Source organism: Oryzias latipes, chromosome 1 (assembly GCF_002234675.1).
Source record: "Oryzias latipes chromosome 1, ASM223467v1".
Taxonomy (NCBI): domain Eukaryota; kingdom Metazoa; phylum Chordata; class Actinopteri; order Beloniformes; family Adrianichthyidae; genus Oryzias; species Oryzias latipes.
The window spans coordinates 35,561,615-35,572,984 of record NC_019859.2 but is presented as its reverse complement, the minus strand read 5'-3'; the positions used below and the strand labels follow the sequence as shown (position 1 = coordinate 35,572,984).

The 11,370-nt window shown below is 46.8% G+C and overlaps 1 protein-coding gene across 2 annotated transcripts; it reads left to right on the top strand.

Moving 5' to 3' along the window:
- Window positions 1-2,613: 2,613 nt before the first annotated feature.
- On the top strand, window positions 2,614-10,846 carry LOC101175377 (nuclear factor interleukin-3-regulated protein). 2 transcript variants are annotated; one of them, XM_004066312.4, is made up of 2 exons: window positions 2,614-3,042; window positions 7,480-10,846. In XM_004066312.4, the coding sequence occupies exon 2, from the start codon at window positions 7,951-7,953 to the stop codon at window positions 9,718-9,720; it is 1,770 nt and encodes a 589-aa protein (XP_004066360.1). In that variant the 5' UTR covers window positions 2,614-3,042; window positions 7,480-7,950; the 3' UTR covers window positions 9,721-10,846. The 2 variants fall into 2 exon arrangements, with proteins under 2 accessions (XP_004066360.1, XP_020561962.1); XM_020706303.2 differs by lacking the exon at window positions 2,614-3,042 and adding an exon at window positions 3,202-3,461.
- The last annotated feature ends 524 nt before the right edge of the window (window positions 10,847-11,370 follow it).

Here is an 11,370-nt window from a genome sequence, read left to right as displayed (position 1 = left end):
CACGGAGCTCCAGTACACAGAAGTTTCGCAGAACTCCAACAGCCACACAGTCCGGTAATATATTTTCATGAGAAAATAAGAACTGCCAGACCGACCCTAAAATCACCTAAATTTTGACTGCTCCCCTAAAGCCATGTTTACCTGCAAATTTAGAACCAAAACCACCCAATTTGGCAACACTGCCGGGTGGGCAAAGTGCGCAGAAGAACAGTGAGCACTGACGTCATCACCCCGCCTCCCCCCTGGAAATGCTCACTGGTATTGAGTTTTGCTACCGTTTTTGCAGGGTGAATGTGAAAACAAAAATGCAATCCCCTCTTTGCATTTTCACTTTAATTATGTCACAGAAAGAAGAAAATGAAAAAAGCATTTTAAAGAAGTGACGTTTCATTTTAATTTTGAGTAATTTGATGCAGTTACATTGTGAAAATGAAAAAGCAGTTTTTTAAATCCATTTTAATTGTCAAATTAGACATTTCTAAATGAATTTAACCACACATTTACCAGAGAACTTTTTTAAATTAAAATGTCAAATAGCATTTTCATTATCATTTTAATTAAGTGACAGAAAAAGCAATGTTGAAGAAGAAAATGAAAAAGCATTTTGGTGGATTGCTTTTTTTTTTTTAATTTTGAGTCAAAAAAGGCAGCTTTATTTAGAAAATGAAAAAGCATTTCTGGTTTTGACTTTTATTTTTAATTATGTTACACAAATGCATCCATAGACAGAATGCCCAAAAAAGATTATTACCACAAAGTTTAAAGGTTTACATTTCAAAAAACTAAAAAATATTTTAAAAATCTGAAAGACTCAGTCAGAATCAGTTCAAAGCCTTGTGAATAATTTGTAGTTTGAATGGTGCCTCTAGCTAAAAGTATTTTGAAGTTATAATGGCTGAAAGAAGCAAAGGTTTTCAAGGATTCCCCATGTATTTCAATGGAGGCAAAAATCCTGGAATATCTTGAAACGTTCAACGATTTGAAAGACCAAAAGTCAAAAGCTGGAAAACTATGAAAGAGCTGAACATTTTATTAGTTGAATGGTTAAAATTAAAATAGATGAAAAATTTTAGAAGGAGTTAAACGCCAAAAAAATGGAGGAAGATACTAGATTACATAAAGAGAAACACAAAGAATTTCTGTCTTTCGGCGGTTTTTCTTCTGGACAGCAGGGGGCGTGCAGGAGCTTCTGTTCCACGGCTTCATTCATTCACTGCACTGCTGAGGGAACAAAAACAAAAATGTCTCCTCCTCCAACGTGTTTACTGCTGCAGCACATGCTGCTCATGTAGGACAAGCAGGGATCAGGAGGCTTCACGCTTTATTTTGAAAACCCTCAGGAAGGAGCTGCAAAAATAAAGGCAGAGCCTGCATGTGTGTGTGTGTGTGCAGAGCTGGAGGCCCACATTTCCCAACACTCCCCACCAAAACAACAACACGGCATCATCTTTTGTCTGCGGCCGGACCACCTCGTCCACCCCGAGCATCCAAACGGCGAGAGCCTTCTGGTTGCTAGGCAGGCGCCGACACGCAGCCGTGTTGCTAGGGGAAGGCCTGCATGCAGGGGCAGCTGCAGAAATGGTGGACATGTTGGGGGGTTGGTGGTTCCAGCAGCGCGCTGATGAGGGAGGAGCTACACAAGTTCAAGGCCGCTGTTTCCACAACACGCCAGAGCTGGAGATGTTATGTGTGTGTGTGTGTGTGTGTGACACAATGCATGTGTGTGGTATCAGACAAAGCAGGGGGGAGGATGTGAGTCTGAGGCAGGGCTGATGTAACTGGAGTATGGACCACAGCTCAGAAAAACAGGCTCAGGATGGCGCCTAAGCAGATTTGAAGGGTCTGCACACACATCAACAACAACATATAAATATTATATGTCAACATGGAGCGATTAGGGTGAGGCCATGGGCTGAGATGAGTTCAGACGGTGTGCAGCAGAAAGGATTCAGGAAAAAAAGGGTTTATAGATTTATACATTTGGTCTCCTCCTGTCAGATCTTTGTCATTGGCTAAAACAAAAACAGTTTGATCTTAAATTTTGCCGTAAAAAAAGACAAAAATGGTTTCTGGATGGACGATTTGCGCCAGTTTTAGGTTCATTGTGTAATTGTGAAATTATTGTGCAATATAAAACAAATCTGTAAAAAAAAACTGGGGTTGTATCTCACTAAAATATAAATTGTAACCATGGCCAAAAAAAACAGTTTTAAAGATAAATTATCAGAGCAAATTTGTTAAATTGTCCAAAAAGGTTTTCCTTTTTTGTTTTGTTTGCTGCGAACATTTTTTGCATTCTCTAAAATAAAAGTTTTGCTTTTAAAGTGTTATGAAGGAGCTAAATATTTGTTTAAAGAAAAAAATGTTTAATATGGATTTATTAAAAAATCAATGTGGATAAATTTAAAATTGAATCTCTATTTACAGCTTATTTTACCATCAATTGTGAGCTTTTTTTATTTTTAAGGAAAATAAATTCAGCAGTTGAAAGAGTTACAGCTCCATCCATACGGATCGTTTCAGTTGTTGTGGTTGCTGCCTTTGGCTAAAAGGCAAGGTTGCTTTTACGCACACAGAGCCTTTGCTGCCACGCTGAAAACCGTTTGGGCCACGAAATGACCCCTCCGGGATGACATAACTATTAATTAATTGGAGCTAATTTGGCCCAAAGGTCAGGCGGTTGTGAAACGAGCCCCTCCAGCGGGGAAGACGGATGTAGGACGCAGGGAGAAGGAGGCTCTCGTGCGCACAGACAGGGCGCAGAAACGTGACGAGGCAGCCACGGAGCTGTTATGCAACCGCTGACCCACTAACACACATCTGTGGCAGCGGAGACGCAGGAACTGGAGCAAAGTGTCCGCGAGCGCGCAGCAGCAGATCCACGCGAGCAGCCAAACCGCAGAGACCCCGCAGCCGAGGCGGCAGGACAAGCGCAAAGTTTCCACCTTTTGGGAGGTTTCCTGTGCGGGAAGACGCGGGCAGAGACCGCTTTTGTGTCGGGGAAGCCTACGCCGTTCGCCCCCTCCTCCCGGTCCAGGAAAGGTATGTTTTGAACTGAAGCTTCTCTTTTCGTCTCACCGCGTGCGTCAAATCAGCAAAGAAGGAGGAAAAAAAAATAAACATTTTCAGCCTCGATTACGCGACGATCGCGGGCGGTTTTTGTTCACATGGCCAAGCGCTCTGCCGACTCGTCCCTTGTCCACGCGTGACTTTGCGGCTCTTTTTGTTATCACGTAACGCACGGAGACGCAGACTCAGTCACATTGTTCCCGGTTAACGGTGCATTTCCCCTCCTATCTCGGGGAAACGAATCCCGAACACAAGCGGAGCCAGTGTCAATCGAGGAGGACGTGCTCCTCCACGGACGGTCACGGTGGAGTTTTCCACGCCGTGGATCCGCCGTGTTCAACGCGGACTCTATACGAGGTGCCGCACGTGGCGCGAGCCGCCGCTCCATGTAGGTCAGTGGATCAGCGGAGATGCTGAGATTTAATTTCCTTCCAAAATAATAGCAGAAACCAGAATGTGCGTCCAAATTTGGGTTTGAAAATAGAGGAAGTCATTCTAAATGGAGACGTTTGCTCACATTCAGGGGAGATTTGGGGGGTTTACGCAAACAGATTCTGTTCAGGATTCATTTTACGCAATAAATTCTGTTCAGGCTTCATTTGAAATTGGCTTTAAAAGGAAAGCAAATTCACGAAATTGTTCTACACCCGTCAGGTGTGCTCAGTGAAGCCCTCTGCTTGACTTTGTGGGAGTTTGCGGGATGACATAACCACCGCACACACAGCAGGGACGAGCAGTGAACAGGCGCTGCCTTCCAGGACGGCTGGGATGAATTCCCAAAGTTTCTGTCTGCTGGTTCCTCTGTCTGAGGTCAAAATGCTGTGAATCTCTGTTGTCTTGGAAAAGCTCTCAGCAGTGATGCAACAGCAGCGGCTGCTGCTATTTTGGTCTCCTTCCTCAGTCAGACCCGTGGAGAAGGATAAAGGCAGAACCAGATATAGCGCTTCTTTTTTTGTCTCCAAAGAGACAGATGCAGTCTCCATTTTGCTTTGTTGGAAAGTTTTATGGTCAGAGAGCATCCAGAGCGGCGGGACGGCTCTGGTTTGTCCTGCTGCTGCTCTGGTCCCAACCAGACCCCTGAATATAGGTCAGAACTGGATCTGGGTAAGGGGACACGTGAGGTCTGTGGGTTAAGTGGCCACTCGTTTAACTTGTAATGCCATGCTGGGAATCAGACTCAAGAGGAAAAGATAAAAAAGCTTTTTAAAAAAATAGCTGTGTGCTTCCCAGACGTCTGTAGTTTAAGCTATGAATCTGCGGGGACTTGTCAGAAGGCACGTTGTCCTGTAGCCCGGCTGACCCAGATTCCTGTGTGGTGATTTGGTTTGACAAAAGGCCACTGGGCAAACGGTCCTGGAACCTTTTAAAGGATGGAAGATGTGAAGTGGTTTCCCTCACACTTGCCTCACAGGAGGTCAGAGGTGAAGCATTCTTTCTGCAGCAGCAAGTGTCTGCGGAGCTGCCCAGGGGCCTTTGTCCCCCGCCACAATATCGGCTGTGAATGGTTTTTTTTTATGGGAAACACGTCCGCTGGGAGGCAGCTGGACGGGAAACGGGGCCTCAGAGGTCCTCGGAGCCCAGATTGCAGGGCAGTCGCAGGCAGAGACCTGTGGCGTCCGCGGCCATGCAATATGCATGCCTTACACAAGCTTGGCTTTGGCAACAGGAGAAATTCAGAGCACGTACGCCGTGAGCAACAACAGCAGCCCCTCCCCACGCAGTCCTGGGAGAGAGCCTGTGAGTGAATTTGGCTGCAGAGATGGGTGTGAGGCGTGACGTCAACGCCGTTGCCCCGGCTGCCTGGGATTGTTATGTGCTGTCGCCGGCAGACGAAGGTTACGTGGAGATCAACGGGGCTTTCATAACCTGCAGATTCGCTGAAATTCCTCTCGTGTCCACCAACTGGATTCCTCCCATCGCCGCTGCCCCCCCTTCCCCACACCTCTTTCTGTTCCTCTATTTTTAGAGTGCACTCTAATACTCCTTTGCCGCTCCCTCCCTCGCAGTCCCACTGACCTATTTTGCGGCGGCGGCGCACCGTCAAAGACAGGAGGAGTGCTTACAGCTTTGCATGGTTTTTTAGGTCAGTGGGACAGCGCAGACGTGTGCGTGCTTCCTCTCCCCGCCTGCCTTTGTTTGGCACGCCCTATCCCTGCGTGTCGTTATGAAAATGATCCAGATTTGGTTACCGGGTTGGAAACGGGGCTGGAAAATGTCCTGTTTTCTTTGTGTGTGTTCAGGCGTCTTTGTGTTCAGTGGAGGGGCTGCGAAGAGGCATTTGGAAAAAGGGAGCAGGATTCTGCCCCCACCCCAGAGAAACAGCTCTGTAACCAGGGCAGTTTCCAGTTCATTCCAGGGCAATCCTCCTCAAAACAACCAGTTATGTAATCAGCTAAGTGGCTCTCGGCTGCAAGCAGTCTGGAGAATATGGATGAGTTTGGTACTGAAGGCAACATGCGGAGGTTTGAACCTTTCGTCACGATTCAGTGCACATGACGTGAGACAAAGCAGTAAAATCAGCAGAAAACAACAGAAACTATGACCTCTGCCTGACTGTCTTGATGTCAGGTGTACTTGTAGCTTAGCGTTCGTCTCAAAACTGGACGAGTTTAATCAAAGCCACACATTTAGCCGGGTAACCATCTGCCCCATCTTTGCGTTTAGCACTGTGGACTCAGCAGGTTTGATTGCAGTGTTAGTCCTAACTCATCCGACTAGCACCCCCGAGTCCCGTTGCTGCAGAAAGTATGAGATGTGTGAATAGCTTGTCAAAAAAAAACAATTTAGAACATGTAAACATGTGGAGTATTAGAATTGTATTTGTCCTTCAAAGTGTGGATCCACTCTTGTTTAGGGTTCACATGTGTGAGCACGCAGGACTGATGTGCTGGTGAACTACGTCTTTCAAAGTTCTCATTGTGCATTAGGTATTGTCGTCATCTTTTGTAGCGCGGTCCTTCATAGGAGTTCTTTGGATGGTTATGTAGCTCTTCCCTTCCTCTAAACCAGAATTTAGAACCGGTTCAGACACAGGGTCTGCTAGGGACGCAACGATTCACTTTCCCCACGATTCGATTCCAATATCCATTTTTGGGTCACGGCTTTGTTTCGGTTCCATGTTTGATTTGTATTTTTTTTTGGAACAACAAAAAAAATTGCAAATTTACATTTGCTGAAAAGACAGTAACGAAGAGAAACATTTCAAGTGGCTTGTGCTAAGCGGGGCTAGCGGTGATCGGCTAAACACTTTCCTTTTTCTATGCACAGTGTGCACATCCATCTTTCCAAAAGTTCAGAGGTTGTTCGTTTTTCGTGGGTGAAACGCAGACACGCTGCCGATGCGTGACATCATGGAATGGCCGGCACCCACAAAGACAGAAAGGCGGAGCCTCAGAGATCGAGTCGTCTTACTTCCGGACAGAAAAATGAGCTGCAAAATAACCTCAGATTTCATAAAAACATCATTCGTTAGGCTTCCAAAGGCTAAATATGTTCGTATACATGGATATAGCTTACTCTGAAAGGGTTCAGAGAAGACCCTTTAGTGGTGTAATAGATGGTTTGGTTTTAGACAAAGAATTATGGCATCCCTAGTCTCTACTGACTTGATCTCTAGTCCAGATCCAGAGTCCGAACAGTCAGACGTCTATGATGTTCATGTCAGGCTGACCTCGTCTAAGAAAAACCCATCAGCTCACCCAGAATTTTCCTTCATGACTCCTCATCCGAATCCAACGATCTCTGATGATAGAAGGTCCGGTTTTTGCTCTTGACTGAATTGAAAGCAGCACCATCATTGTCACTGTGACAACAGGCCCAGTGACCTGGATTCTTTCTGCGCCAGTGAAAGGCTCTTTGTGCTGCTCTGTGTAGTCATGTGGTATTAATGACATATCAACTGCAGCGAGAGGCTTAAAACTGGAGCAGATCTGGTTGTTACATAACAGCGAGGCGCCGTCAACATCCCTCCGCGGTGCATTGTTTTTAATTTGTGACGCAAGACTTGTTGGGTAGGAAAGGCTTCCTGTTGAGCGCCGATGTTGACACCGCACAAGGAAGCCCAGCAGCTTGCGGCGTTGTGTAATTTTAGACGGTGTGATGGCTATCTCAGTAAGTGAGAAGTGGTGGCAGAAGTACCGCAACAAGCACAAATTATATTTGTACCTCTTCGGTTCTCGCTCTTGCTAAAGTTACAGTGCGTCAACATTAGTTGGTTCTGCTGTCAGCTCTTTATTCGTCCGTGGCAGCATTACATCATTCCTCTTCACATCTGCGCAGACTTTTGAGGGTTTAACGGACATTTTTAACACGATTTGAATTGACAGTGTGAAGTGAATGAAGTGAATTATCTGTTACGCTGACCTATTTCTTCCTCCCTTTGTTCCCTTCCCCTCTCTCTCATTGTTTCAGTAACCCAGTTATCAGTCGGCAAACAAGTTGGATCGTCAAGAAGTCCTGAACCAGACGTGCTGACCTAGATTCAGCGCAAGGCTCAGCAAGATTCGGGGCAGTGGTCTGACAAGCAGATCTGCAAAGACGCCAATAGCAACAGGAGCTTTGGAGGACTTTCTGGAGAAGATCATTCTTTGTTCTCTTCCAAGTTTCTGAAAGACAACTTCAATGTCTGAGGTTTTTGTGGAGTTCCACCTCTTTTTAATCTTTCTGGCTAATCTGGACACTTGAAGGTTTTGATCTGAAGAGAAAAGTAATGTAAATCAATGAGTCTTTTGCTTCAAGGTTCACAAACTACTCACCCAGAATATTTTGCCGACCCTGCAACATAGATCCAAATCAGTTACCAAGCGGAGGAACTACACAGTTTCACAGTTTCCCTCCTCGTCGTTGTTAGGGTCATCCTCTGGCCCCCCAGCTGGAAAGATCATGGAAAGTCTCAGTCTGCACATCCCAGCCGCCAGCACCAACAATTCCATAAAAGCTGATACTTTTAGCCCCTACAGCAGCGGCCTCTCATCCCCGGTCCCTGAAGGTCGAGGCGGTCGACAGTCCAAAAGCAGCAAACCCACCATGACCTCTCGCCGCAAGCGCGAGTTCATTTCCGATGAAAAGAAAGATGCCTCCTACTGGGAAAAACGACGGAAGAACAACGAGGCTGCGAAGCGCTCAAGGGAAAAGCGACGCATCAATGACATGGTGTTGGAGAACCGGGTCTTGGCGCTGAACGAGGAAAACGTTCGTCTGAAGACGGAGCTTCTTCAGCTCAAGCTGCGCTTTGGTCTGATCAGTGCGGCCTCTTACATGGAGAAAAGCCAGCAGATCTCCAGCAGTGCAGCTGAAGGCAGCAACAGCAGCGCTAACGGTACTCCCAACGGTAGCGCCTACCTCTCCAGCAGCGGCTACTCCAGTGCGTCCCAGGTCATGCTGAACTCGGACTCCTCAGAGACGGAGCAGTCCAGCCGCGGCGAGTGTCCTGCTGCGCTCCACAAGTACTCTCCTCTGGGCTCCATGTCCGACATGTCTGATGGCTCCTCCAGGGACAGCCCTGATCCCATCAGCTACAACATCAAGACGGAGCCCTCTGGCTTGGAGATGGCTGGACTGGAAGACAGCGGCCAGAATGGGATCTACCAAAACGGTCTTGTCTCTATCGGTCACCAGATGGCTGAAACTGCAAAGAACTACCAGCAACACGAGCAGCCGTGCCGCATGGACACTTCCAGTCCTGCTCCCCAGGCCTCGTCTGCACCGAGGAGCGTCATCTTGTACCAGTCCAGCAGCGGCTGTTACCCCATGGAGAGCCAGCGGTCAGAGGAGCAGCAGTCGCAGCAGAGCAGACCCCCTCAGCATAGCCAGCATGCCCCGTCTTCCTACTTCTCAGACTGTTCTTTGACCATCACAGAGGTTGCAGAGAAGCTTAAAAGGACAAAGACTATGGACTCGCCCCAGTACGACTACACCAACGGTCATGCCGAGTCCCCAGATGAGCTGCAACAAAGTTATCACAGCAGCCAACAGCCACAGGAGAACCTCCATCACTGCAGCTACCAGGGTCAGGAAAACGGCCTGCAGCCCCCCGAGAGCCAACAGAACCCCTTTGCCCCCAATCTCATCCACAGCGAGGAGGGCAAACCCTCCTACATACAGCACAACGGCTACCTCAGCACGCTGGACGAAGAGCCACCGGTGCTCACCTATGAGGGGGGGCCACAAGCTGATGGTTTCTATCAAGAAAACTTCTCCGCTAAAGACACCTCCTCCAGTGATGGAGACCCCCGCAGCTCTGACAAGGAAGGCTCCACCGATGACGAGTCACCGTCCTCGTCCTCCTCTGACATCAGCAACTACCACCAGAAGATGGAGGAAGCTGCCGGTTTGCACGGCCAGAGCCAGGCAGAGGTCAAAGCCACTGCCCTGCCCCACAAACTCCGCCTCAAGTACAGAGCCCTGTCCAATGGAGCATCTGGAGGTCAGCTGGAGGGCGGGGCCTGCGCCTCCATGGCGCTGCCCCAACATCCGTACCTGGCTCTGCCCAGCAACCCCCACAGCAGCCAGGCCAATGAGGAGAGCAAGGAACTGGAGGATGAGACCGACGAGGTGGAGCCTCAGGTGAACGGGAGGGCCGAGGCGAAAAGGGAGGCGGGGAAAAGGGGTTCGGGCAGTGGGAGGGGTGCTCGCAATAAGAGGCGAGATTAGGGACAAAATGAAGCAGCCGGGCAGTGTCCAGACTGAAGGAGCTGCTGCTGCAGGTGTGTTCTGATGTGGTCTAGTTAACAATCATCACTGTGTCACCACACCCCCTGCCTATACCCCCCACCCCCATGACCTCCTCTCTGTGGACGTTATCACCATCTTCAGTGGTTGGTTGTTGTTTGCCTTAGCGGCGGGTCAGTGTTTGTTGTGGCATTGCAGGGGCATTGCTTCGACCAAAGACACACTCAACCTCCCCATTTTTAAACTGCTCCGCTGGTACACACGTTCTCGTTACTCCTGAAGCACTTAAATTGTATATTACTGTATCATATAAATTTTCATAAAGGATTATATATTTTAAGAAAAAAAATGTGGCAAAAAGAAAAAAAAATGCTCAAGGCAGTGGAGTGTGGAAGATGTACATTTCTGAGAGGGGAGTTTGTCTTTTTAAAAAACTGTGTACAGTCTCTGTCTGTGTGGGAAAAGCGCCTCAATGAGACAAGAATCACCACCCGCCAAAGACAGATGGATTTTGGGGGCTTGTCCGTGCTCAGTCAAGGCTTCTGTGTCAGCCTGTTGTTCATCCACTTCAGTCTTTTCCAACGTAAAAACGTACAGCAATGCTGCTCTCATTTGATGAGGTGCCTCTTTAATGTGATGTTACCCCACCCCCCCAACAACAGAGTCAGACCCCTCCCCCCACACCCCCAGCACTGATTTGTTTCAGCTACTGTTGATCGTAGTGTGTAGACTGTTTGCTGTCCCGGTGCCTGCTCCTGGCCACTGTGTATAAATGTATAGTTGTTTCTCTTGTATACTGCTTTCTTTATTTTATTGCCATTATTATTATTTTATTATTATTTTCTAAAATGTTCTGTTTGTTATTTTTCTGGCTCCCACTCGTCTTGTTTTGTTCTCGGCTCTTCCTGGTTGTGCTGTGTATTTACTCATGTGCCACCCTGTACCAGTTACCATTTGTATTTCGTGTTGCCGTATTCTCTTCCTGAAAACACAAAAAAGAAAAAGGTTTGTTCTGCAGTGATCATGTGTTGATACAAGTCAAATGCAAAGGCAGAATTGTTGAAGATTTGGTAAAAAAAAAAAAAAAAATTAAAGTTTGTTAAAGTCATGCATGATTCCTGTGTCCTTATTCTCTTTTTCAGCCTTTGCTAGCAGGAAACTCAACTGAGAGGAGCTGCACGCTAATTCAATGGAAGAACATGAATGAGTTTGAACAGCTATGGGGAAAATTTGTGGCTTTTAAAAGAAAAAAAACTCTATTTACAATATTTTCTCCAAGCAGACTGCAATTTCAGTTTGGATGATAAAAAATAGCAAACAGAACTTATAAGGTACATCTTCAATGTAAAAAAAAAAAATCTTTCTTTCCTGAATCTTTAAAAGCCTCAGTGGCTAAACTGATAAAATCTGCTAAAGCATCAAGAAAATAGTTCACAAAACCTTGAAGAAACTCGTGTAATGTTTAGGTCGTCTCACACAGCCGCTACATACATTTGTCGCATATTGCACGGATGGAAATTGATCGTAATTTAATTTATGTGGAAAAAGTGAGAAAAGTTGTGGTCTATACATGATATTTCCACAGATGTATCAGGTATGAACCACGTGAAAACCATGGAAGTACAAATAAAC